At 44.5% G+C, this 21570-nt stretch overlaps 1 protein-coding gene across 4 annotated transcripts in view; it reads left to right on the top strand.

Annotated features, from left to right (window-relative positions):
- The first annotated feature begins 5 nt into the window (after nt 1-5).
- CACNA1D (calcium voltage-gated channel subunit alpha1 D) overlaps nt 6-21570 on the top strand; it is a 326868-nt gene continuing 305303 nt past the window's right edge. For 2 of the 4 annotated variants that reach the window (XM_025375478.1, XM_025375481.1), the window contains exons 1-3: nt 326-510; nt 2427-2736; nt 6870-6975. In XM_025375478.1, the coding sequence (XP_025231263.1) occupies nt 444-510; nt 2427-2736; nt 6870-6975 (483 nt within the window). In that variant the 5' untranslated portion in view covers nt 326-443. Of the gene's footprint in view, nt 511-2426; nt 2737-6869; nt 6976-21570 lie in introns of all 4 variants that reach the window. The other 2 variants (XM_025375479.1, XM_025375480.1) reach the window with 2 other exon arrangements.

Genomic DNA, 21570 nt, shown 5'->3' with positions numbered 1-21570 from the left:
GGCAGCGGGCACCGGGCACCGCGGCGGGCGGGCGGACGGGCGGGCGGGCATGGGGGGCGCGCCGAGCGGCCCCGGCGGCCGGGCCGGCATCACCGCGGCGTCTCTCCGCTAGAGGAGGGGACAAGCCAGTTCTCCTTTGCAGCAAAAAATTACATGTATATATTATTAAGATAATATATACATCGGATTTTATTTTTTTAAAAAGTTTATTTTGCTCCATTTTTGAAAAAGAGAGAGCTTGGGCGGCGAGCGGTTTTTTTTTTAAAATCAATTATCCTTATTTTCTGTTATTTGTCCCCGTCCCTCCCCACCCCCTGCTGAAGCAAGAATAAGGGCAGGGACCGCGGCTCCTACCTATTGGTGATCCCCTTCCCCATTCCGCCCCCGCCCCAAAGCCCAGCACAGTGCCCTGCACACAGTAGTCGCTCAATAAATGTTCGTGGATGATGATGATGATGATGATGAAAAAAATGCAGCATCAACGGCAGCAGCAAGCGGACCACGCGAACGGTGAGCAGCCAGAGCCCGGGCACCCGCTGCCAAATCCGATCCTGTCATAGTCCTCCAGCCCCCTCCCCCTTCCCCGCGGCGCTGGGTGGGTTGAAGGGGTTGGAGAGGGTGCTGCCAGCTCGGTGTCGTCTACACAGAGAGGGGACATGCGTGACAGCCACTCCGCGCTCCCCTCCAGGCCCTGAATGTCAGAGTTAATTCTGCATTTGTGGGGTGGGGGCGGCCGTGGAGTGTGTGGAGCGCGGTGCAGCCGGAGGGGCAGCGAGTCGGGGTGATTCGGGTACAGTGTCCTCGGGCTCAACTTTCCTTCAACGCCCCCGAGCGATGGCAGGGGGGCCGCAAGTCTTCAGCCGGAGCCCCCTTGCCAGCCTCTTCTGGCCTTCCACTCCTCCCCCGCCCCCTCGTTGACTAGGAAGAAGGTCCCTGGTGGCATCCGGAAAATTCTAGGATTGCCCGGTTTCGCCCTCCGTGCCGGTGGGTGAAGCACATCCCTCCCCTCGCGGGGGAGGCCCGGCCTCGGTGTCGGGGGAAGGGGCTCGGGTGGAGCGTGCGTTCCCGCTCCCGTCGCCGGCTGTGCACACGTCGGTAACCTAGCAATGCCCGGGGAGCCGCTGCCGCTGTGGGGCTCCCCTCCCCAGCTCTGGCCCGGGCACCACGTGCAGCTTCCACGCCGGCCGAGCTGGGTCGAGGGAGGATGGAGCAGCTCTTGGCCAGCCTTCCCCTTTGGAGACCGCCAGTGCCCCCCAACCCCGGTCGGCTGTAAGCCTTTCCGGGTGAGCGCTCCCCTGGGGAGAAGCTTGACAATCCCCGTTCCGATTGCCCGCTGCTCGCCCGCTTTGGCCCCTTCTCAGGCTTTCAGACCCATGCTTGCTTTGACTCTTTACTTAGCAATAATTGGCTTTACAAACGCCCATCCCTCTACCTTTCTGCCGTCTCTCTCACTTTGACTTCTGCTTCAGTGAGGAGACTGTGGCGGAAGGCGGCAGGTGCCTGGGAGATCTGCCTGGGAGGTGGCCTGACCCAAAGCTGGTGGGGGCTTCGCATAGGGAGCCTCCTTGGGTTTCTGCCTTGTGTACACCTGGATGCCAACCTACACGGAGATAATTCCCTCTTAGGCCTGGAGGCCCCTGGCATAATCTAGTCAGTCTATCCTAGGTGTAGAGGTGCAGGCTGACTGCCTTGTCTGTCTCTCTGGATGCTGGCTTGGCTGCTGCTGCTGCAATTTAAAATGCAAAAAAGCCCTAAAGATGTTTTCTGTTTTCGGAAGCCTGTGGAGGAAATGAGTCCCAAGCATCATGAATTTTCATTTGCAGGAAGTGTCAGTGCATAATCTAGATATTTGTTATGGGGTTTTTGGTATTGCCTGGGTGCCTATGGAAGATTTCTTTTCCGTACTGAAAAAAAAAAAAATGCATTTGTGGCTGTGGAAAGATGTTGGAGTAACACTCTGAAAATGATTAAGACTATTGAATTATTGGTACTGCCTTTTTTTTTTCTTGGTGAATGTGGTAGTTACGTTAGAGAAAAGCTGTTGTATGTATCTGTTAACTCATTAGACATAGATGGGTTTTACAAATCAGAGATGTGGATTAAATGCGGGAATGACCTCAGTTTTGTCAGAAGAAATGCACTAAAAGACCCTTTGTGAAGACCTGATGTGAAGGAGAACTAACCCCACTGGGTGTGATGCAGCAGTGATCCTGTGTGATTGACACTGAGACCAGAGCTCGTGGACTTTTCTTGCCTCTCTAGCTGACTAAACCCCAGCTTGTGAAAAATAGGACAAGAGATTCAAAATGGAAATATAGGAATGAATAATTTCCCTGTTATTGATGGGAGACAACCTTTGATTTTTTTTTTCTCCTACACATTGGATCCTCATTTAAAAAAAAAATCTTTGTTTTTCTCCTCCCCAGAGGCAAACTATGCAAGAGGCACCAGACTCCCTCTTTCTGGTGAAGGACCAACTTCTCAGCCGAATAGCTCCAAGCAAACTGTCCTGTCTTGGCAAGCTGCAATCGATGCTGCTAGACAGGCCAAGGCTGCCCAAACTATGAGCACCTCTGCACCCCCACCTGTAGGATCTCTCTCCCAAAGAAAACGTCAGCAATACGCCAAGAGCAAAAAACAGGGTAACTCGTCCAACAGCCGACCTGCCCGCGCCCTTTTCTGTTTATCACTCAATAACCCCATCCGAAGAGCCTGCATTAGTATAGTGGAATGGAAGTATCCTTTTTTTGGGGGAAGTCTTTCTCATTTTCTCTTTTACCATCTGTTTTTTAAAAGGATTTGCTTTCTGAAGTGACACAAAGCTGTAGCAGTCTGGAATGCGAGTAACAGAAGTTGTATATAAGGGGTTTCATTGTATATACCTTCCTGTCTCCTCGGGTTGCAGAGGGGTGGCTGTATGGGTATATTTAGCCCACTGTCTGGGTGTGTGTATAGTAGTAGCAGTGGGGGGAGGGAGTGACAGCCTGAAACTTCGCAGTGGTAGATAATTAAAATGTGAAACCAACTTTTGGTCATTGGACATTAGATGGTTAGTTTTAAATTCAGTGTTGTTTTTGGGCAATAGCATGCATTGAACCTATTGCAAACAAGGTATACAGATTAGAAAAAAAAACTGTATGAGACTCTACTTGAAGGGAATACATTTTTGACCTTTAGTAGAATCTTCTCATTCTGATGTTTGAAATTTGCTTCTGCAACTACAGTTGATGCTAAGGTTGCTTCTAGTCTGACATTTGGTGATTCTAATTATTCAGGTAGCTACAGATATGAGCACATGCTTCCTAGGGAGAGATTACTTTTGATTTTTTTTTCTGATCAATGCTATAACTTCCTGGAATTTCCTTTTGACAAGTTCCAAAGAAACATTTGGAACATGAGCATGAAGGAGCCAGTGAAGGGAGAGGTTCGTGTGTGCCTCTTCCTCCTGAGCCCTTATGAGTTATAGAACAGCCCTCTCAGTGGAGGAATTTGCAGTTGCTGTCTTTATAAAAAATTCTGTCTATGTCCTTGGACTGGAGTTACATTTCTGGGTGTCTCCTTTGTATTTTTAAAATTGAACTCCAAATGCCCCAGAATGGCTGTCATGTCCCAGATCTTGGAAAACGATTGTGCTTCAGCCTGCTTAACCCCTTCCCTAAATCTGGAGGCCAACCTCCAGTTACTGCCACTCTTTAGAGAAGGTTGACTGAGGCCTTCTTTCTGAGCAAATGGCTTTTTAATTAGGCAGATGATTCATTGGTCTGGGTAAAATAAAGCATTTCCTTTCCCCAGAAGTGTGTTTGGAACTTACAGGGGCCTTAGAGCAGTTCCTAACTACAGGAAGGGGTGTCAATATAGGAATTCCCACCACCAGGCCTAGAAGGTTGCAGGGGCCACGCTAAAAGGGGAGCATGTTGGCAGCCAGCTAGAAAGTGGAGCTGAAATCCCCTTATAATTTGAGGATCCAGCTCGGCAGCTATTTGCATGCCCTCTGTCTTTAGTTGGCTATTTTCTCTGCTAATGGACAGGAGTTAAAATGAGGTAACTGTCTAGAAAGATTCTGGAGAGAGTAGTCAAATGCTAGGGTAGGATTTGAGGGGTTCTTGTGTGCTTTTTCATTTTGCAACAGATGTCCCTTCTCTAAAGTGAGTTATGGTGTCTCTCACATAACTGGGGTTGTGTGTGTGCATTTTCTCTTGAAGTTCTCTAGTCTGAGAACGAGGAGGGAGCTCGGTAAGCCAGCATGTGGGCCAGTGGCATTGCTAGAGTCATGACAATGGCTGTACCTTGCCAGGAATATCTCCTCCTCCTCGGATTGTGTTGACATGACTCTGAGGAAGCAGAGACCTCTTTGTGGGGTCACTACTTTTGTGTGGAGTAGGTGGGAGGCCTAATGCTGTTTCTCTTTGTGCACAGTAATGTGTACATAGCAATTTTTGCATACAGAGTGAATTCCTGGATCACACTGCTGTCTCCCTTTCCCAGTTGCCAGACACATGTGTACAGGAATTAGGGGATGTGGCTGCCAATTCAGGGAGAGTCTGTTTACAAATGGGACAGTTTGTAAAATAGATAGATCCTTAAGTGATATATGTTTTTTTTTTTTTTTTAATGATAGTTTCCTTCTAATTCAGGGAGCAGGCTATAGGAATCCTTTCCATCCAGGGCGGCTCTGTCAGGCCCCGTCCCAGTGGGAGAGCAAGGGTCGTTTGTTTTTACACACAGGCATGACAGAGTGTCCTGCCCCCTGGAGGAGTGAGGGGTGTTCTCCTTATCAGAAGGAATTGTTGGGATCAGACCCATCTATTTCTCTATTGCTTTGTTCTGCTTCACTTGTGAATATCTGATGGCGGTGAGATGGTATCCACTTGCACCTAGAGACTAAAACTGGACCAGCATAAAGAAAAAAATACAACTTATATTTAGTCTCCCTAAACAGTGTTAGTATTTCTCAGATGTGCTGGTTTATCATTTGGGTAATGGGAAATTGAAAAGGAAGAATACCTATTACTTAGGTATTGGGAAATTGAAAAGGAAGAATGGAAGAAAGAGGGAGGGAAGAGACTATTGTGTTTCTATAGAGAACAACATTGGGGCCCTTGACTTTAGATTTCAGTGGGGACCTGCGAAAAGGAAAAATGGAAAGGGAATTCTGAAGTCTTACGGTGGTCTGTCTGAAAGTTGGATCCCTGGGTGAAAAAGATTTTATAATATTAGATGAGTTAAGAGAAACAATGTGAATTAAAGCTGACTGACTTAAAAAAATGAACCCATCAAAATTAGTCAGGGAATAATGTTATTCATTGCCTTTTTTTGATGAGTTATGAAAGCTCTTTGAAGATGAAGGTTTTATGAAACTCAAGATCTCTCCAGAGGCCGGGCATGGTGGCTCACGCCTGTCATTCCAACACTTTGGGAGGCAGAGGTGAGCAGATTGCTTGAGTCCAGGAGTAAGCAGATTGCTTGAGTCCAGGAGTTCGAGACCAGCCTGGGCAGCATGGCAAAACCCCTGTCTCTACTAAAAAAAAAAAAAAAAAATCCAGCACGGTGGCACATGCCTGTAGTTCCAGCTACTTGGGAGGCTGAGGTGAGAGGATGGCTTGAGCCTGGGAGGTAGAGGTTTCAGCAAGCTGAGATTGTGCCGGTGCACTCCAGCCTTGGTGACAGGGGGACCCCCCCCAAAAAAAAAAAAAAAAAAAAAAATGATATTTGTAGAGAGGTAAAGAGCATTTGTTTCCTGTGGCATTTTTGGATTTCCCAGAAGTATGTCAGGATGAATGGAGAATAGTCTGTTTGTATCCTCCAGTTTTAAGTATCTTGAAGTACTTAGTTACACCGTGGCCTTGCTTCTTGTGGGTGAGTGTATAGGCGAAGCACTGTGGTAAAATCACACCCAGGCATTGCAGGTGAGGCTGGTGCTCACAAAACCTTGCATTTGGAAAGGCTGAAAACCCAAAGAAGAAAAACAGTCATTTTGGCAGACGTCAAATTTTGTATTGCCAGTTTTGACAGTGTCTCTTAATAACACCAGAATGTTTAGGCAAGTATCTCTTGAAGGCTGATCTCAAAGTGATTCTTCCAGACAGACCACCGAGATTGAGAAATGTTAAAGCCTACTTTGAATGTGTCTGGGGCTGATTTCTTACGGCTTTTTAATTTAATTTGTTTACAAATTGAGCACAGTAACAGCATATGATAAACTAAGCTCCAGTCCAGCTCTAATCTGAAACAGTTATAGCCATCGATTCCTCTAGCAGAGAAAGCAGAGGCGGGAGCTGAAGCCTGGCTCACTGCTGATCACATCTGAGGTATTGGAATATGCCATGAGAAAGTCACAGGTAGAATGGAGAAGGTCCTGGTGGCTTGGCCTGGCCCAATCCAGACAGGCGATTTAGGCCAACCCTGCCAAAAATAAATAGCCCCTGAGAAAATGGCTGTAACACATGGAGGCAAGGATCTGGGGAAGACATTTATCCCATGATTTCTCTGTGTCTGCCACAGCCGGGAACTTAGTAAGGCTCTTGTTGCTTTTAAACCTGTAAGAAGCAGAAACCTGGTTCACACAGTGCCCTAATTGGATGTACTTTTAGGTTTTAGCATACAGTGTGCAGGAGAAGAATGAGTGTAACATGATCCTTGCAATAGAAGAAAAGGACACGGAGAGGTCATTTGATAGGAGGCTCCACTGTGAGATAACCACCAATGATTACTTCTGCCGAAAACCTAGCAGTCACAGCAGTCAGCCGAAATAGGATTTGTGTATGTCATTTTCATTTTAAAGGTGCTTCGAAAGTGATGTGATTGGGAGTGTGATGAGGGACATGGTTTATGTTTCCATAACACATATATACCTTAACACATTTTTTCAGACCATTTGACATATTTATATTATTGGCTATTTTTGCCAATTGTGTGGCCTTAGCTATTTACATCCCATTCCCTGAAGATGATTCTAATTCAACAAATCATAACTTGGTAAGTGTCCTTAGAGTTCCTGCTGGTCCTGGTGTATGGCAATCATTTGGTTCTCTACTTAAACTAGCAGCTGGCCTTCTGGGTAGTTGAAGTTTACAGCCATGCATGTCGTGTTTCTTGGAGCTTTGCAACAGTGGTTTTTTGTTTGTTTGTTTGTTTGTTTTAAACTGTGTTCTCAAATTTATACTGAATGAAAGTATTTAAAGTCATGAATCTTTCATAGATATGGAATTTTATGGAAGAGATTTGTAGCAGATTTTAAAATAACTGTTCTCTCCACATAAGTTTTTGCTACCATTCTTTTCCTGATAATGTTAGCTTTTTTCTTTTTCTTTTTCTTCTTTTTTTTTAAATCTAGTGTTCTTGGGAATGGTGGGTACTTTGGTCAGTTGTTCTGGTAAGTAGAGAATTATCGTAGACTTTGTACATGAACTGTTTTTAGAGAAGTGGAATATAACAAAACTAATACATCTACATAGAGCATAATTTGGAGAACAATACATGATATTATTGAATACATGATATAATATTAAAGTTTCTACTCCACATCCTATGAAATGCCTCAAGAGAAAATGATTGTATGGTTAAATAAATCAGGATGCTTCCATATACTTTGCTGCCTTCTTAAAGATTTGTAGTGCACGTTAGCTTAGTAAAAGCTTTGGGAAGTTCTGCAGTTAAAAAACAGGTTTCCTTTTGTTTAACTCAGCTAGTCCCTAAAAGTAATCAGTCGTGAATTCTTTAAACATTTTTTTTTTTTTTTTTGCAAAAGAGTTTAACATCATGGAACCAGTGATCCATGGAACTTCCTTTGGGAAAGGTTGATATAGTTTTTAAAAAAGCACTAACGAGTACTAGACTGGGACTAATATCTTGTCCCACTCACCTGTCAACTAGCTGTATTTGGGATCATTTCTCATACCTTTTCTGCATTGCCGTGCAGCCACCTGGCAATTAGGAGGATTGGGTAAGAAGATTGCTAGGATCGTTTTTACCTCTGACATTCTGCAATCTTTCTTTGATGATTCAGAAGCCATTTCAGGATTTTTCTGGTGCTGCAGCATCCTTCTTGCAAGGATTGATTCTTTGCAATCAGAAGCCGTGCAGAATGGGAGATGAAGGGGAGCCCATGTCGGATAACAGGAAACTCAATTGTTTTTCTTCTCTTCTCTTAGCTGGTTCCGTTTGTTTTTGGCTTCTCATGTTGAAGCTCTATTTTAGCAGGGCTGGATGTTCCTAACTGAGCGAGTGTTGTAAAGGCAAACACGCTAGGCTCTCCCTTGTGTGGGAGAGCTCTGCTGGCTTCTGGAGATAGTGAAATTATGCTCTTGTGAATAAGCCTTAACGATTTATGTACAGGATTTCATGTTACATTTAAAATGTTGTGGCACATTTCAGATGTAATGTGATGTCTATTTGTATGTGGGCTTTAGTAGTTTGATATCTAGAGAATTTTCTAAAAATTTTGGGAATTGATGCTGCAAATACAATTATAAATGGGAGTTGGATAACCACATAAACACTGGTAGTATATATTTGGACAATGCCAGAGATCGTCTGCGTAACTCTGGACATTTTACGTAGCTTTTGATTTGTTTGTAGACATGTGACTTTAGATGGTTGTTTTAAAGGAAAAGCAGAAGTGGTGGAAAGCCTCCCATCAATGGAGATAGATCATCGTAGTCTAGGCCACAGATGGTGTTAGCCTTGTTACCAAATTTAACGACATGGATGGTGACCCAGATTGTTGCTTTTTGTAGCTCAAGAGAACATGATTAAACAAACTTAGAAAATAAATACCTTTCAGAAAGGCAGATTAATTCAGATCAATGGAATAATTAATGTAGCTGCATGTGTAGGCCAATTAATATTCTGAATTTTTCCCAGGGAAATTCAGGGCACTGATATAAGCGCTGTGAGACCATTTGGATTTCTCAGCTAAGAAGTGAGGAAATAAAATACAGGAAATGGATTAATCTCTCCCTTTTGCACCCCCTCTCCAGTGGATCCTTTCTTGACAATTCTTGAGCATTGGACTTTTTTTTTTTTTTTAGAGGGATTTGGCAGTGTGTTAATTTGGCGGGCCTTTCTAAAAGCCAATGTATATTTCTTTGACCTCTTCACATAATATTCTGAAACTCACAGCATTCAACTTTGTGTCTTGCTTTCACTTGGATGGTCACATGGCCAGATGAGTTTATACTCTGCTTGACTCTTTAAATACTTCCTTTCCCACTGTGGGAAGGAAGATCTTTGTGGATTTCCTTCTGACTCTAAGCAAGGTCCCATGCCATGTTGGTCCTCCCATGAGGGAGCTGGGTTTTTTTTTTTTCTTTTTTTTAATACATTTGACCCAATTTGTACCAGAGTGATTGCTCTATTTTTGGGATTGGTTTAGAGGCAGCTGAACGAAGCTTATTTTTCATCTGTAGTAAATACCTTTCATTTAATGTGAATGGTAAAGTCAAAGGGCAGACGCTGAAATGAGTTGCAAGGCTGCATGTATCTGGAAGCTACTGGTCTTCTTTGCCTGATAGCTCCGTGGAAAAGGTGCATGTTGAGTGTTAGAGTGAGATTCAGGGCCAGCTTTATGTGTGGGGTTTCTGCCTGTTACCGGTTACCGAGTAAAATTATGACTTTTGTTGGGTAAGAAATGTGGCCATCCCCATTGATCCAGTGCGTCTTTGTTCTGGATAGTATGTAACTTAGCTAGTTTTGGGATTTGGAGACTACCTTGGGGGGCAGAAGTTTTCCCAGGGATAGTTTTTGATCTTTATTATTATTATTTTTTTAAGTATAAACACTCAAGTTTCTATGCAGCTTTCGTTTATGGACTTGCAGGGACTAGTGGAGGCTGGAGTCATGGAAACGGTGCAACTCAGTTCCCACAGTAATATCCCTCCTAGTTCAGTCAGTAGCAGTATTTTCTCAGTTCCATTTACTGAAAGCAAATACCATTGATTTTATTTTATTTTTTTAGCACAGAGGAGGGGAATGCCTCTGTATCAAGTGTCAGAGTGGGGATGATTACAATATCATACTTCACTGTGAAGAAAAATGCTTTATTTCATGTCATTCAATTTCTTATAAGCAAACTGACATGGCTGAACAGTTTCGAGTCTGTGTAATCTGCTCCTGGTACTCTTCTTCCCGATGTCACCTCTTACTTCTCTGGAACGTGGAACTGCTTGAAATTAAAAATGTCCTGAATGGGGATCTTCATCTGCCAAGTCAGACCTTCCGTGATCTCTACTGATGGCTGCCCTTACCTCTAAACCATCTCTAAACCAGCACTAAGTGCCTGGAGGCCAAGGCCCATGGCCCATGCCTCTCTATCCCCTTATCTAGCAAAGTGCCTGACGTACCAGGTACTTTTTATTTATTTATTTTTATTTATTTATTTATTTTTTTGAGGCTCTGTCACCCAGGCTGGAGTGCAGTGGCACAATCTCGGCTCACTGCAAGCTCTGCCTCTGGGGTTCATGCCTTTCTCCTGCCTCATCCTCCTGAGTAGCTGGGACTACAGGTGCGCTCCACCACGCCGGCTAATTTTTAGTAGAGACGGGGTTTCACCATATTAATGAAGATGGTCTCGATCTCCTGACCTCGTGATCTGCCCGCCTTGGCCTCCCAAAGTGCTGGGATGACAGGTGTGAGCCATGGCACCTGGCCACCAGGTGCTTTTTAAACTGAACCAAAAGTTTCACTGTCTTTGACCCTTTTCCTGCTCGTCTTCTCGTCTCATTGAGGTTGGGTTTTGAGCCTGTTGACATTTTGCCTATAAAGGCCTGCAAATTCCACTGTCAAGTGACTTTTGCTAGAGAAGTGATCCTGAGGCCTCAGTGGCTACCCATTGCTCAAGGGGGAAAGTCCAGCGTGTGGCCAGGTCCAGCTTGGTCTGGTTCAGCTTTGTTGGGTTTTGTCTCTACTCCTCTTCTTTACAGCCCCATCCATTTGTCCACAAACGTTCCTAAACATTCTTCCTTCCCCTACTTGTCCACCCCCTGGCTTCTCCATTTGAAACATCTCTTCTTTCATACTGCCCTTTCTTTTATTTTTTTTGAGGCAGGGGTTGCCCAGGCTGGAGTGCAGTGGTGCGATCTTGGCTCACTGGGGTGTAGTGGCACGATCTTGGCTCACTGCAACCTCTTTCTCTGGGACTCAAACAATCCTCCTATCTCAACCGCCTGAGTAGCTGGGACTGTGGGCAAATGCCACCACACCTGACTAATTTTTGTATTTTTTGTAGAGATTGGGTTTCACCATGTTGCCCAGGCTGATCTCAAACTCCTGGACTCCAGTGATTTACCCACCTTGGCCTCCCAAAGTGCTAGGATTACAGGTGTGAGCCACCGCGCCCAGCCTCTACCACCCATTCTTTACTGTCACTCTCCTTACAGCTGCTCAAAAATAATCTCAGATTACGTTTCTTCCATGAGGCCTTTCCTGAAACTGATCCAAACAATCTGAACCTTTTTTGTGTCACTTTGCACATAAAATACCCTATATTTTTTGTTATTTATATGCACATCTTTATCCTCTTGAGCATCTTCAGAATACAGTTAATAGTGAAGCTTTCTGAATCCCCAACCATGTCTGATGCAGTGGTAGGGGTATACAGTAGATGTTCAGTAAATAAGTATTGCTGATGTGCACCAAATGAATGGCTCTCCCAGGAGAAGCACCTCCATCATGCCTTCCTCTGAGCCATGTTTCACATTTTCTTGGGTGACAGATCCCTCTGTGGATTTCTTGCAGGTCCCTCGCTGGGAATGAGTGGGAAGGTGTACATGTTATTTCTGAAAGCTTAGGGTCTGTGGCCCTTCTTGTGCACCTCTGGTTGAAAGAACCCACAGTGCTGGCTTTCACAGCAGAGCAGTCTAGGAGATTTTGTGCTCTGGTTCCAGGGCTCAGAGTAGCAAGAGTGGTGGGACCTGTCTGAGAAGCAGTGCTGGGCTGTGGATGCTTGCCTGTGGGACCAGATGCCTTACAGTGGCCAGGAATGCTGTGGGACAATCTACTTTGATTGCTTTCTTTCCTCCATGGCTGAGATCTGAGTGTAGTGTTAACTGGTCTTAAAAATCAAGTCTGTTGTATCTGCATGGTCACGTAGTTCAGCATCTCATGGCTTTTGCACTTAGTGGTATGAACCATAATATCTGAAACACAATTTCATAACCTGGCTCCTTGGGCTTAGCCTATACGGTGGAGGTTAGGTCTGTATAACATCAAGACTGCATCTTTGCTTGGTTGTCATTCTGTTGGAATTGAACTTTCTTATTTCTGTAGGCCTAGGTTCTGTCTGTTCTTTTCAGACAGCTCATAGGCTGCTTCTTCCCTTCAGCCTTCTCTGATCCTTGTCCACTCCCTGCCTGCCTACGTCTGAGTACTTGCTTTCCCTCTGGACACCCCTGTGCCCAGTCCAACTCTCCTGTACAGACACCAGCCCCATTTCCCCAGTTTATAATTGTTATGGGAAGTGGCATGGAGTGTGATGGTCTGCTCATGGGCTGTGGGGTCTGACAGCCTGACTTTTTGGCTGATTAGCTGAGTGACTTTGAATGAAACTAGAATATGAGTTCCTAGAGGCTGAGACTGCAGTCTGATTTGGGTGTACAGTCTTGTGAACTTAATCCTGTGCCTGGCACACAGGAAGCACATCAGGAAATGCACGTCAAATGAGTGAAAAATGAATGACCATACAAGGGCTCCATGGTATATTCTTGTAGATCATTAGTTAATTATCAACAATTGGCTAATGATTAATGTTTGCCTGAGAGGCTGACTTTTTGTCCATTAGTAATGACATCCCAGGAAACACCTGGCAGAGTTCGTCTTTAATTTTAGGATTATATCTTTCTTTCTTGGCAAATTTAACTCTTTATTAAAGAAAGAAGAAAGACAAGTACTTGATACTCTTTAAATCTGTAAGTTATAAACCTGGCTTCTGTGTTCGATGTTCTACATTAGCCACATTGCAGATGATTCTATTTGGATGGTTGTGTGACTATCACCTTTCACATAAAAATTGATTGAGCCAGTCATAGTGGTGTGTGCCTGTAGTCCCAGCTATGTGGGAGGCTGAGGCAGGAGTCTTGGTTATGCCCAGGAGTTTGAGACTGTAGGGGACTATGACTGAGCCACCGCACTCTAGCCTGGGTGACAGAGCAAGACTCCATCTCAAAAAAACAAAACAAAACAAAACAAAACAATAAAAATGGTAGAAGGAGAGGCAGCCTCAAAATGACCAGAGTAGTTGGACTTGTGTAGTAAAACTTTGCCCAAAGCTGGTTTCCTAATGATACAATGTGAAAGTCTATGTGCTATACAAATAATTATATCTTTTTTGTTAAGCCTTATATCATTTTGACAAAGGCATTACTTGATTATTTACGGCTTTTCCAAAATAAAATACAACTCTTAATTGAGATTTGTGACTGGGTATGGTAGCTCACACCTGTAATCCCAGCACTTTGGGAGGCTTAGCAGGGAGGATTGCTGGAGGCCAGGAGTTCAAGACCAGACTGGGCAACATAGTGAGATTCCGTGTCTCCCCCCCACACACAAAAAAATTAGCTGGGTGTGGTGGCATGCATATGTGGTCCCAGCTACTCAGGAAGCTGAGGTGGGGGGATTGCTTGTGCCTGGGAGGTCAAGATTGCAGTAAGCTGTGATTGTGTTACTGTACTCTAGCCTGGGTGACAGAGTGAGACTCTGTCTCAAAAATAAAGAAAAAAAGAAGAATTTAGGTTTTTTACTGTTAAAATTCCTTAAGAATAATTCCAGTAGCGGTCCTTGCTCATTTGGTTTGTTTTTTACAATGTGAATATCATTGTTTTATAGTCATACCTTATACAATGAACCTCCCCATCTAGACCCTTCACTAGTGAGACTACCTTAGGTTGAGGACATTTGGGTATATGAGAGTATCAGCCAGAACTCTTTGGGTTACAGATTGGGGGAATACAACTCATTCAAACTGGCTTAGCTGAAAAAAACAGTGCGTATGTATGTGCAATGTATAAACTCAGTTAACCCAAGAGTCCACTGGGTAGAAATGCCATCAGACACAGCTAGAAAGGGGTCTGAAAAGATGTCACCAGGATTCTGTCCCTGCCCTGCACCCTTGGGTTTCTGAGCCAGACTCTGACTGACCTCTAGTAGATCCACCTTACATGTTGCCTATGTGTACATCTTCCTCAGCTTATTTTGAGGAGGGCACGTGGGGACATGCATTTCTTTCTTTCTTTCTTTCTTTTTTTTTTTTTTTAAATTTAAGTTCCGGGATATATGTGCAGGACGTACAGGTTTGTTACATAGGTAAATGCGTGCCACGGTGGTTTGCTGCACCTGTCAACCCATCACCTAGGTATTAAGCCCTGCATGCATTAGCTATTTATCCTGATGCTCTCCCTTCCGCATTTCTTTTTTTGTTTTTAGCATTTATTTTAGGTTCGGGGGTACATGTGAAGGTTTGTTACATAGGTAAACACATGTCACACAGGTTTGTCGTACATGTTATTTCATCACCCAGGTATTAAGCCCAGTACCCAATAGTTATCTTTTCTGTTCCTCTCCCTCCTCCCACCTCCCCCCTCCCACTCAAGTAGACCCAGTGTCTGTTGTTTCCCTCTGTGTGTTCGTAAGTTCTTACCATTTAGCTCCTGCTTACAAGTGAGAGCAATGCATTTCTTTCTTAATCTCAGCTTAAGTTCAGTATTTTAACAATGATTGCATCAGAAACAGAGACCTCTATAGCAGATTGGTGGGTAGTTTTCTTTTTTTAACCTTCCTTATCGGTGTTTGTTTACTTTGTAACTGTCTGACAAATGTGAAAAGTACCCAATACAGGGGGCAGCATGCCCAGCAGTAGAGACACTTGGGTCTTGTTAAATACCAGTGGTGGTGGGGACACTCCCCAACAGACCCCAACAGCTTCTCACCAAAGAAAGTTCCTACAGGAATGGAAGAGGTTCTAGAATTCTGGAGGTGGGGTGTACGGGGAGGGACCATGTGCACTGTTACTGTTGAGTGGACAGATGTGCAGAAGGGAGGGGTGTCGGCGGGTGTCCCTGCCTCAGTAGGGGTGGAGGGCTGGTTAGCGGTTGATCCAGGAGTAGATGTTAGCGTCCCCACCATGCAGCTCTAGGATGTGGTCCCCAAGTCCTGTCTGCTCGTGTGATGGAAATAAGGAGAGTGGTGGAGGGGTCTTCCTTTTTTAATTGAAATGAGATTGGTATTCTCCCAGCTGGGGTTCCTGTGGGCTGTAAGGGTGTTTGGCTGGGCAGGCAAAGCCGGAAATGGGTGGTAAGGAGGAAGAAACAGAACAGCTGAAGATGGGATGAAGGAGGAACTGCCTGAACTCATCAGTCAGCTCCACACCCCCTCCCCCGTGTGTGTGCGTGTGTGTTTGTGTGTGTTTGTGTGTTTGAGAGAGTGAGAGAGAGCTCATGCTCACGGGTGTGTGAGCTGGGGGAAAGGTGGAGGTGGACATTGTTGACACAGACCTTGCAGGATGAAGCCTTCCTCTGGTGTCTTTAATTAAGCAGGGCCCCAGACACTGCCCTGGCTGGGGAAAATGACTTTGTTCTCCAGAACTTCAAAGCAGTTATGTTTGCTAATTTTTTCCTTCCTCCCTGTTAGGTGAGTGGTAGTTTTAGAAGTCACAGGACATCTGTTGAAATTACTGAATGCGTGAACGTGAGGTGAGGCTGGAGGGAATCGGGCTGACCCGAGGGAGGGTGGGGAGGCAGGTGCAGACTGTTCAGGGAGTGTGGTGGGGGCCTGGCCTTGGCTGGCTCTGCAGGAACCCAGCCAGGGAAGGCAGGAAGAGGTGGCCTAGGTTAGCTTTGCCTGGGGATTCAAAGGGGCCAGGCGAGAGGCTCATGCTCTTTCTCCTTCCCTTTCCCTGCCGTGCTTATCTTGTGAGGGCTGACTCTGACTCCTGTTCCTGTCTCCATCGGGGATTCCTGTGTAACATAGACTCACAGATACTTTTTTAGAGCTATAAAGGCACATGTTTATGAGGAAGGAAATTGAGGCACCTTTATTCAACAAATACTGATGGAGACCTCCTGTGCAGAGCACTGCAGCCCTGTGTTTCTGCCTCCAGCCTGCTGCTGCGGCCCCCGCGCCTTGTCATGAAGGAAACCCTACAATGTGAGGTCGGGAAACAGCTAGATTTGTTTTCATAGTTTGCATTCTTACTATAAATCATCACTCAAAATTGACACATGAATACAAGTAACACATAAATACATTGTTTCAAATAATTAAAACAATACAGATGGCCAGGTGCGGTGGCTCACGCCTGTAATCCCAGCACTTTGGGAGGCCAAGGTGGGCAGATCACCTGAGGCGGGAGTTTGAGACCAGCCTGGCCAACATGGTGAAGCCCCATCTCTACTAAAAATACAAAAATCAGCCAGGCGTGGTGGCACGCGCCTGTAATCCCAGCTACTCGGGAGGCTGAGGCGGGAGAATCGCTTGAACCCGGGAGGCAGAGGTTACAGTGAGCCGAGATTGCGCCACTGCACTCCAGCCTGGGCAACAAGAGCAAAACTCCGTCTCAAAAAAAAAAAAAACCAAAAAAACAAAACACACACACAGAAAAACAAAACAAAACAAAAATAAAGATAAAGTAACAAACCCCTTTACCTACCCACCTCCTTCAAATTACAATGATAGTTCTGTGTGACCCTTCCAAATTGTTTTTCATAGCGTGTATGTATGTGTGTGTATGTGTCACCTGTGCATTTTGAAACATAAATACAGTTTGTGTATTTTAAATTTAACATAAGTGGGAACATGCATTCTATGGCTTCCTTTTTCCCACTCAATAGACCTTACAGATCTTCCCATATCTGTATGTAGAGATCTAACAACTTCACAGTTCATGTAAAATATTCCATGTATGAATGTACCACAGTTTATTTAATTGTTTTCTTTGTGATGAACATTTAGGGTAATTCCAAAATTTTTACTGTTTCAAATCATGCTGCCTTGAATATCCTTTTGTGTGCTTCTTTCTGCATGCAAGAAAACATTAGTCTGGGATGACAACTCAGAAGTAAGCTCTCCAGGTTGGAGGGTATGTGCGTTTGTAATATCCATGCTTATTGCCACATCGTTCTTCACTAAGCCTGTGCTCTTTTACCTCACACCACATCTCACTGCCTCAGCAGTCACTTCACTCTGCAGAGTGACCTCATGTGTTCTGTATCTTAGGCTGTACAAAGGAAGTCTTGGGGGTTGGGTCTGGCCTCTCTCTGGGATATTAGTAGCATCTAGAGCATCCGGTTAGAGCAGAAAGTCCGCAAACCTGAGCCCTAGATTTTTTGGAATCCGTTTTGCACCAGTGACCAGATAAAAGGCACCAAAACTTATTCTTCTCTCCCTTGCTTTCAGTGCCAGGTGCTTAGATACTGTTGTTTCTTTTGAGTGAAATATTCATTCCAGGTAGCTAAAAGGTAAGTAAGTTCCTAACACAAAAACCGAATCTTCGTTTTGGAATGTTTGCTCGCTACAGTCTGGTTTCATGACAAATACTGCCTTTATGTCCCTGTTAGTTGGGGAAGAAAAATATCCAATCTGGTATGTCTCTGATGTCCCGTGTTCTTATTATCTGTTTTATTTTCACACACAGTAAACTCTCGCTATTATTATCGTGTTTAGGGTTTGTGCCCTTCTTATTTCTGAAATCTCTGAGGTGGTTTAGAAAATGGAATTTGATGAAAAGTGGGGCAATTGGGAATGGAAGCAGAGTCTGCTTGCCAAGGTGCTTGAGGGGAACTGATTGCTGACACCTGGACGTGGAGTTGGCCTTGAGGTTTCCCAGCAGCAGTGGCAAAAAAGAGCGCATCCTGACACACAGGGTTTTTATCCTTTCGACAAAGGGAAGCAGCCGCACTCATTCACAACAGCACTTTCTAGGAAGCACATCCAAGGAGGAATCTCCAGCGCAGGTCCTTGTGTAAGGTACATTGTTGGGGTACGATGAGCCACGTCTTCGCCGTGCTTTGTTGGGGTCAGAAATGCCGCGCAAGCAGATGGTCCCTGCATTCATGGTTTTCAAAGGTCAGGACACGAAATTAAACTGTGGTATAAGGAAAACGAAAGCACTTCTCATTTCTATAAAAATGCTGCTTTTTTAGTATATGAATTAGTATAGGATGAAAGCTGGGAAGATGAAAAAAGAGTAGTTTAACATAGCCATTATTTAATCATTCATAAAGTACTGTTTAAAGCATTTATTACGTGTAAAATATAGTCCCATTAGACGCATTCCCTCTTTGTGCTAACTTGGTTTAACTCAAAATACAAAGGAATACAGGAATTTATGCAAAGGACATCCTCCCCTGCCCCCGTAAAACCATCTTTAAAGATATGTGGTTTTATTATTTTACTCGAATGTAATTTAAATAAATGACCAATATTTTAAAAAAGAAATCCTTGAATATTCTTCAGTAAATAGATAACAACAGGGTATAATGAAACACTGTTTATATTTAAATGACTGCTTTTAAACGGTGTGAAAGCAGCTTAAATGGGTAAAATGCTGCCCTTTTATGTCAGTAATTAGCCCCTTGGTCCTTTTTTCACGATAATGCAAAATTGTACTTCTCTTGGGGCTTACACAAATTCTGAATTATTGAAATATAAATTAATGGTGAATCTCTCTAAAGCTCTTTTCAGAATTTTTATGTGGTGGAAGTGAAATTAAAACATCCAGAATTCTAAATTAGAATGTGGTGAAGTGGAGACAGCCAGCTAGAATTTGGTAAAAGACAGGTGTTTAATAAATTTTTCCCTAGACATCCATGGGTTGGTACTAGTGTGGTGGGGTACAGAAAGCTTTGGCATGTTTTAGGTTGGCCAAGTGAATCAGTGAAGCCAAGTGGGACAATAGCAGGTTAGATGGCCTGGTTTTGGTTGACCCCGAATGAGGAAACACAGACACGATGAGGTTGGGATTGGAGAGGACATCAGAAACCTCCATGTGGGTCTGTTCCTTTTTCAGACCCACCAGCATGACCTGCCCTGGGTTACACAGTGAGAGACGAACCGCATGGGGATGTAGGGCAGAGCATCTGTCTCCCAATCTGTTTTCTTCCCACTCACCTCAGTTACAACTATGACTCCAGGTTGAAGTTGGGCATCTCCTATCTGACCAAGGGACAGGGTCTAAGAACAGCAGGGGCAGTGATGACAAAAGATTAGCTCTTTAAAGCAAGCAGGGCATTGAGTCAACTTTTCATTATCTCTTCAATTATTTTATTTGTGTAGTATTAGGTTGGTGCAAAAGTCATCGCGGTTTTTGCCGTATCTTCCAAAAGATAGTTTCCATCATTTCTCCCTCCCCTGCTTAATTTCATACAATACTTTATTGCTTTCTTCATACATACCAACCCGCAGAAATCATTTGGCCATAGATTGCCACATTTATTTTATGGAAATAGCCAGGGCACAGGCCAGCGGATGTAGTAGGGCTGGAGGGAATCAGCAGAGCTGGCTAACAAATGCAGTGGGTCTTTTCTCAGTTCTCTTGTTTTTGTGTGGTTAGCTTGCCCTGTCTTTTTGGCCATAACTGGAGGCACAGTGGTTATTGCCTTTGTTACTAGCTGACATTGGCTGACATTGCTGAGCTAAGTGGGCTTTCTATATAGGGTCCTGTGCTGAATAACAATGTTTCGGTTCATCAGCCAAGATCAAAGTGGGTGGTCCCATAAGATGATAATGGAGCTAAAAAATTCTTATTGCCTAGTGACATTGTAGCCATTGTGCCTTTGTAACACTGTAGCACAATTACTTTATTTTAAAAATAAATTTGGTAGCCAGGCGTGGCTCACACCTGTAATCCTAGCACTTTGGGAGGACGATTGCTTGAGCTCAGGAGTTCAAGACCAGCTGGCAAAAACCTCGTCTTTACCAAAAATACAGAAAAATTAGCTGGGTGTGGTGGCACACGCCTATGATCGCAGCTCCTCAGAAGGCTGAGGTGGGAGCCTGGGAGATGGAGATTACAGTAAGCTGAGATTGTGCCACTTCATTCCATCCTAGGTGACTGAGACCCCGTCTCAATAAATAAAAATAAATAAATTCAATGTAGTCTGAGTGTATGGTATTTATAAAGTGTATGGTAGTGTAGAGTAATACCCTAGGCTTTCACATTCACTCATCACTACTGACTCACTTAGAGCAACTTCCAGTCCTGCAAGCTCCATTCATGGTGAGTGCCCTATACAGGTGTACCGTATTTTGGCTTTTATACAGTATTTTTACTGTACCTTTTGTATATTTAGATACAACTAGTGTTATAATTACCTATCGTATTCAGCACAGTCACAAGCTTTACAGGTTTGTGGCCTAGCAGCAATAGGCAATTCCATATAACCTAGATATGTAGTAGGCGATACCATCTAGGTCTGTGTAAGTACACTCCGTGTTCACACAGTGATGAAATTGCCTACAATGCACATTTCAGGACGTATCCCTGTTGTTAAGCTATGCATGACTGTAATCTTCTCTAATTCCCATTTAATCTTTACCATAAACCCACGAGGGAGATACTGTTAAAATCCTCATTTTACAGGTGAGGAAACAAGGCTAGAAATGGTTCTATTGCTTGCACGAGGTCGTGCTCCTGGTAATTGGCAGGGCCAGGATTCACACCTGGGCTTCTGACTCAAGCGCCCACGCTCAAGTGCTAGGCCGTAAAAGGGAGTCCAGGCTCACAGGCTGATGGTGGCTAAACACCAAGCAGAGGAGGGTGTGGCCAAAGGGCGGAGCCAGAGTGGAGACCGTGGAGGGAGCTGAGGGCAGAACCTCTTAGGTGGAGGTGGGTCTCTCTGGCCAGGCCTCACATTCATGCTTTTGATTAGTGATTGGAACCAAGGTCTGGGGACTGGCATAGAAACTTTCCAGGTTAGGGTTCAGTCCCAGCTTTGCCTTTCACTGGCTCTGTGACTGGGTCAAGCCCTTTCTGCATCTGCTCTTTTTCTGAGGAAGAGGAAATAAAATAGCTAAAGGTGTTATCACAGGCTGTGGCTCCTAGAAAGCACTGTGCTGTGAGCCAGAGGTTTAACATGGGCTTCAACCTCACAGCCGTCCTGTGAGGTAGGTGTCGTTAGCCTTAGCTGTAGGTGAAGAAACAGGCTTGGGAAGCCCAGCCGGCTTGCTCTGGGGCACTTGGTGAAGGGCTGACTGGACGGAGGATTGGACAGTGATAGGTCCGTCCCGCTGTGCTAGAAGAGCTTCCTGGACAGTTTGCTTGGATTGGAGTTTAATTTCCAAAGCCATTTTTTAGGTGTTTTTACCAGACTGAGCTAGTCCATCTGTCCCACTGAACAGCCTAAGACTGTAGTGGTCATGGAGAGTTTTGGGGTGGATCTGGTGAAGAAATGAACTGAAAATGAGCCTGCTGGCCATACCCCATCATCACTTAGACAATAAAGGGTGGTTAATTTCCCTGGGAACACCAAGGACAGAGAGGGGGCTAGTTGAATGGTCAGGATCTGATTCTTCTGCAGCTGGAAGACTGAAGCCTGTCTTTTCATGGTGATCCAGGGTAAAAAAGTTCAAAGCTTAGCACACGAC

Source organism: Theropithecus gelada, chromosome 2, assembly GCF_003255815.1.
Source record: "Theropithecus gelada isolate Dixy chromosome 2, Tgel_1.0, whole genome shotgun sequence".
Taxonomy (NCBI): domain Eukaryota; kingdom Metazoa; phylum Chordata; class Mammalia; order Primates; family Cercopithecidae; genus Theropithecus; species Theropithecus gelada.
Note: the sequence above shows the minus strand (reverse complement) of the source record. Positions and strands in the feature narration are given on the sequence as shown.